The following is a 6,332-nucleotide window of genomic DNA, read 5'->3' on the forward strand; positions in this document are numbered from 1 at the left end:
AACCCCTCTTGTGAGGGGTCAGGATGCTGAAGAAGCAGTCTGCAGGGCTGGTGCTTTGGGGTGCGATTCTTTTTGTGGCCTGGAACGCCCTGCTCCTCTTCTTCTTCTGGGCCAGACCCTTGCCTGGTGGCCCATCATCTGAGGACCCCTTTGCCGATGACCCTGCTGGCCTTACCCGACGAGTGATCCGTCTGGCTCAGGAGGCTGAGATAGAGCTGGAGCGACAGCAGGTGCTGCTACAACAGATTCAGAAGCATAGTGCACTGTGGAACCAGAGGCAGCGGGCAGCCACTGTAGGGCCTCCTGCTGTCTCCCACCCAACTGTAGCCCCTACATTTGTCCTCCCCATTTTAGTCATTGCTTGTGATCGCAGCACAGTCCGACGTTGCCTAGATAAGCTTCTCCACTATCGACCCTCACCTGAGCGTTTTCCCATTATTGTGAGCCAGGACTGTGGACACAAGGTGACGGCCCAGGTCATTGCTTCATATGGCAATGCCATTATGCACATTAAACAACCTGACCTTAGCAGCATACCTGTCCCAACAGAGCACCGAAAATTCCAGGGTTATTATAAGATTGCCCGACATTACCGCTGGGCCTTGAGCCAGGTTTTCCGAACCTTTAAATATCAGGCAGCTGTGGTGGTGGAGGATGATCTGGAAGTGGCTCCAGACTTCTTTGAGTACTTTCAAGCAACATATCCACTCCTGAGGACTGATCCATCATTGTGGTGTGTCTCAGCCTGGAATGACAATGGCAAAGAGCAGATGGTGGATGCCAAAAGGCCTGATCTTCTCTATCGAACCGATTTTTTCCCAGGCCTTGGGTGGCTACTGTTGGCTGAACTATGGGATGAGCTAGAGCCCAAGTGGCCAAAGGCCTTTTGGGATGACTGGATGCGGCAGCCAGAGCAGCGTCGAGACCGAGCTTGCATAAGGCCAGAGATCTCTCGGACGATGACCTTTGGTCGCAAGGGGGTGAGCCAAGGGCAATTCTTTGACCAGCACCTCAAGTTCATCAAGTTGAACCAGGGTTTTGTGTTCTTCACTCAACTGGACCTGTCCTATCTGAAACAGGAAGCCTATGATCGGGACTTTTCTGCCCGAGTCTATGCTGCCCCCCAAGTGCAAGTGGAGGAGCTAAAAAGCAACCAAAAACAGGAATTAGGGGAGGTTCGGGTGCAGTACAAGGGACGGGACAGCTTCAGAGCCTTTGCTAAGGCCCTAGGTGTCATGGATGATCTCAAGTCAGGTGTCCCCCGAGCTGGCTATCGGGGCATTGTGAGTTTTCTGTTCCGAGGCCGTCGGGTATACTTGGCACCTCCACAAGATTGGACTGGTTATGACCCTAGCTGGAGTTAGCAGTGGCACCCACTCTCCAGTCCCCTGTGTGGAGAGATGGAGAGTTATCCATAGCTGCATTGTCCTTTTTGTGTGTTTTCTTATCGGTTCCATTTTCATTTTTATTTTTCCAAGTGGCATTCGAGTGCATTTTCTCTTCCTGGGGCAGGAGTGTAGGACACCTGGTTTATTATCCTGTCAGAAATCTGAAAGCTTTCTTAGGGAATAGTGGGCTCTGGGCAGGAGTTTTGTAAGAAAGAAACAAATTCAGCCCTCTTCCCTCCAGAGGCTAGGACATCTAGTCTTCTGTTCCATTAGATAGTTTGGGTTTCTTCATGGAGAATCTTAAGAAAGTTACAATTTTCAGAGGTTTTTCTCCAATTGGGACTTCTTCATCATGTACTGACTTGAATTTTTTAACCCTTCAGTACTGTCCTTTCTAGTTAGGGTGCACTTCCCCTCTCTGGGCCTCAGATTTCCTCATCTATAAAGTTGATTTCACAGTCCTTCCAGCTCTAAATCTATGATAGCAAATTCCTACCCCTGTTCCTCCCACTTGCTCTAATCTCTTTTTGTAAGGGCTTGGATTGGGGACATATATGTGTTTGTGGCCAAAACAAGAACATACCCAAGGGAGACCAGGGAACGAATTATTAAATTTTAGGTCTTTGACCTTTTACTCCCCCTCATTTTCTTTGTTTTACCTATGTGTATGGTGTGCATCATATATTCTTATCTGTGTTACCTTTTCTATATATTTTTTGTTTTTCTTCCTGTTTCTCTTTCTATATTTCTATTGTCTCATTTTCTTCTTTCCCCTGAAGTTTAGTTATTCCCAAATCTGAGAAGAGATGTTGAAGGAGGAAAAGCAAAATCTCCCCAGTTCTCCACTCTCAGGACTATGGGGAGATTTTGGGATGGGCTTGGGGTGGGGAAGAGTCCTCAGTTAATGTTGAGGAAATTCTTCCTTCTTCAAGGTGGCAGTCTCCAGCCTCACTCCCTGAACTTCATTTTTCCTAGTTTCTTTAGGAGAAGGATATAGCTTACAATGGATGATGGAAGAATGGAAGAGTCTAGTCCTCTGTGCCTCTTCCATTTTCCCTTGGGTCCAGTTCTATTGATGATTCTGTGGTTTTCTTCCTTTCTGAGTGTGTGACTCTTCTGTTTTCCTTCTTCCCCACTGGTGGAATCCTGAGGAGCAAGCATGGTTAATGCTATTTAGTGGCCCCTCTTCCCAACTTGTGTAATCTATATTCCCAGCACAGATAGGGTAGGGTGTGCCTTCCTTCACTTCCAGTCCCTTTACTTCTGGGGAAATAAGGGTAGTGATGGTGGTTGAATGAGGAATTTGGTCATTTATATATTTTTTTTCCTGCCTGACCTCAACTTCATGGAAAAAAATTGAAGTTGCCTAATTATTTTCCAGAATAAAATAAAGATTGTCATTTGAAAACCTCCTGTCTCTCTGTCCTGGAGAAGGATGGGGGTGAGAAGAATAGCTAAGGGTGGTGGGGTTTTGGAAAGGATGGGTAGAGTGAAGAGTGAAAAGCAAAGAAAGGAGTTAGGGGAAAATGTGGCAGGAGAGGAGAAAGGAAAAGAATGGAATGAGATAAAATATGAAGGGGGAAAAATGAAGGGACTATTGGGAAAATGAGAGAAGAAATGAGGGGAAAAAAGGCTAGGGGGAGAGCTCTTAGGAATAGGAAAAGGAGGGTTGAAATTCCCAAGAATCCAGACTCCATATGTTTTGAAGGTTTGGAAAAGGATATTCTTAGAACTTTTATAAAGAAGCCTTGAACTTAATAAGCTGAAGGAATCAAAATGAGGGTGGTAACTTTGTTGTAAAAAGTAATTTCCCTGACAGGAAGACTTCCAAAGAAACTTAATAGAGGTATTGGGGAGGAAAATTCCCAGAAGGCTAAATAGCTGGTCATAAATCAGGTGGAGGTGTCCTCAAGAATACTGGGAGGCCTGGAACAAAAAGACTAGAGAAAAGCCTGAAGAAATTTCCAGAATTGGAAAGGGATCATGAAAATGCTGGTTACGGAGGTTGTATTTGGAGTGGGAAATGAATCAATAAAAAGCATTTATTTTTTAATTCCAATGGGGTTCATTTTATTGTGGAAAAAAAATTCGAAAATTTCTATTATGCGCCAAATGATCAGAACACTCAACAATTTAAACATGTCCTCCAGGATCATCCCATAGCAGTTGCTATGCTAGACAAAACATTAGAAATGTTTCTTTGTGATGCTGCCTTAAAATCTTAGTGGAGCAGATTAGAGCCTATTTAAATATGCGTATTTTAACTTATGTGCTTTACAAACAATTCTTGTGTACAAATTCTTATTGTGTTTTTCTAGTTGGTGTTTAGCTCCAGAGTGATTAGCATCAGCCTGGCACATAATAATAGGTGCTTAATAAATGTTTACTATTTCCACTGTAACATACAACCTCACAATCAGCAACCCACAATCAACTAGCATTTTCAGCATTTTCCTGTGAAAAAGAGAAAGGTTCATTTGCTAACCAAATTCTCTCCCCAATGGTTTTCTTCTGCCTTGAGTAAGGGGAAGAGAAAGGGAATGACTGACGCCTGCAACAAAAATAAGCATTTATACTGTGCCTAGTATGTGTCAGGCACTAAGCTAAGTGCTTTTCCAAATATCTCATATGGTCCTCACAAGCAACCTTCGATCCAAAGGAGATCTTGTATTCCTTTAACTTTATGATATTCACTATATATTAATTCCCATGAGACACCTAAAACTCCATTTCATTTCTTTTGTGCGATTTTTTTGACAGGCCCAGAACACCCAACCTTATAAGAAAAAAAAAAGAAAGAAAAAACTCCCTATCCAACCATAGCTTTAATGTTTCCTTCTGAATTTTTGATTATAGTTCTTGACCATGTGCAGTACCCAGTATTCCCATGGAAGTGCTAGATATGATTGGCAGTGACCTTGACAAATTGAATTTCAGACCTCTGGCTCTTCAGTGATAGAGATGTATCCAGTGCTTGGGAAAAGTTTGACTTTTCAGGGGTCACTTGTCCAGAACTGGTACTTTCTTTGAAGATCAGAGAACCATAAAAATACCAGTAATACCAGAACTCTTCCATCTGGTGCTCTCCTATCTGTACTCTCCTTAAAGTGATGCAGAAATAGTACTCAGTTTTGAGACTTGGTTTGCTCTCTGTCTTTCCCCCTAAATAGTTGGGAGTCCCCTTCCCCCATTATACTCAATGTGTGGGGTTCACAAAAACAACAAAACAATTGGATTTGAAAATATTCACCCAAGAATCCTTGTTCTTCAGCCTTCATTTTTTGAAGAGGACCAATGACATCATAAATGAATGATGTCTTGATAGTGAATTTTATTTTAGTGAGGCAGATTCAATCTCATTCTTACAGTCATTGAAATCCAATGGCAAGATAAAAGTCAGGATGATGGGTAATGACCTTGGAAACAATGGATTACTTGGCATCTTTGTTGTCTGGCTAAACTCTAAGCCACTTTTGTGGCTATTGAAACAAATTATTCTCATCAGTCATAGAAAGGGGAAGAATGGCACAGGAATAAAAGCAAAATATTATAGAAAACAATTACAGAAAAAATTGCAGTCATTTAACTTGCAATGGTGTTAAAAATCCAAATACTGGTGTTAAAAAGATTCTAGTCTACATTCACAATACAATTCCAGATCCTTACAGAGAATGATGGGAATGGGCAGAGGGTCTTTGACAGAGTGAATCCTGTTTTTTCTGGATAAAAGGAAAGAGGAAATAGCCATTATTGCCTCCCATCAAACTCATACCCCTTGGAGGCAGCTTAGCACCTTCAATTTGGCAGGAGATGGGTGTGGTAAAGGGAACTTTTCTGCAGAGATTGAGCTGCACAAGGTAGACTGTTGGTAAGTTGTCTATTGAGTCTCTTACTTTGGCCATCAAGGCCATCAAAGAAAAAAGGTATAACTGAAAAAAGTACATTTTCCCAGAGGTCCTTGATTGTTGGTTTTGATGATGAACAAAGAGAAGAGGCAGCCGCTGATGTAAGAGACTACATCACTTTGAAGAAGGCTGAGGGGATATGGAACCAAAGAAGTAAGGATAATTCCTTTCAATGTTATATAATTGCTGATGCATTTCAACTCCTTTGTTTAACCAATGGCACTCAAAACAATAGAGTAAGTAGAGAACAATTGGCCAATGAGAAGGATAAACATTCCCTGGATCAGAAAATAAGTCCATAGTAAGAAACTGACATGACTTCATCTCAGACCTCTCAAATACCAAGCCAGAAATATCTTGAAACCATGTGTTGTTAACTTTACTGAGTACAAAAAGAACAGAAATTTCCATGAAAAAGGGGACCAGTAATTTGAGCTGTTACTGACAGAAGCACATGGATAAATATTCACTAAAATAAGAGGATACTTATAGCCAGAGTAGTCATCCTATTCAAGCATATAACTAGAAAATTCTGCTTAATTTTCTTGAACTAACTTCATGCTCATATTCCTTACTTTGGGCTCTTCTCTGTCTGAGGGCACAGTTTGCCCTTCTTTGATGCTACTCTTCCTCCTCTCTTGAATCTAGGAATTCAGGTTGGTGATAGTTGCAGAAGATTCCACTGGCAAAGTTATGGGGAAAATTTTTGACACTGTCAGCCATTCTTATTTTTGCATCACTTTTGCCACCCAAACTATCAGCTACAGCAGGGGTCAGCAACCTTTTTGGCCGTGAGAACCATAAACGCCACATTTTTTAAAATGTAATTTTGTGAGAGCCGTACAGTGCACACTCCTGTAACAGCGCCTGAAAAAAAAATTGACTTTATGACTCCTGCAGAAAGAGCCATACATTTCTGACCCCTGAGCTACAGGAAAAAGGGAAGAGAGGAATCCGTCACTGTTGTAATATAGGATTAACATTGCCATGTTTGTTTGGGGGCAACCTGTCAGTTGCCCTGGTTGGAATGTTGACCTTG

The 6,332-nt window shown here is 42.1% G+C and overlaps 1 protein-coding gene and 1 pseudogene across 1 annotated transcript; one reads left to right on the plus strand and one right to left on the minus strand.

Moving 5' to 3' along the window:
- The first annotated feature begins 23 nt into the window (after window positions 1-23).
- On the plus strand, window positions 24-3,441 carry MGAT1 (alpha-1,3-mannosyl-glycoprotein 2-beta-N-acetylglucosaminyltransferase). The gene has a single exon (XM_044673559.1). It carries the CDS (start codon window positions 24-26, stop codon window positions 1,362-1,364), a length of 1,341 nt encoding a protein of 446 aa, XP_044529494.1. The 3' UTR covers window positions 1,365-3,441.
- Window positions 3,442-5,154: 1,713 nt separating this feature from the next.
- On the minus strand, window positions 5,155-5,798 carry LOC123246333 (annotated as a pseudogene).
- Window positions 5,799-6,332: the final 534 nt, after the last annotated feature.

Source organism: Gracilinanus agilis, chromosome 4 (genome assembly GCF_016433145.1).
Source record: "Gracilinanus agilis isolate LMUSP501 chromosome 4, AgileGrace, whole genome shotgun sequence".
Lineage (NCBI taxonomy): Eukaryota > Metazoa > Chordata > Mammalia > Didelphimorphia > Didelphidae > Gracilinanus > Gracilinanus agilis.

Coding starts and splice junctions, on each gene's coding strand:
- MGAT1 (XM_044673559.1), top strand. CDS start 24: ATGCTGAAGAAGCAGTCTGCAGGGCTGGTGCTTTGGGGTGCGATTCTT.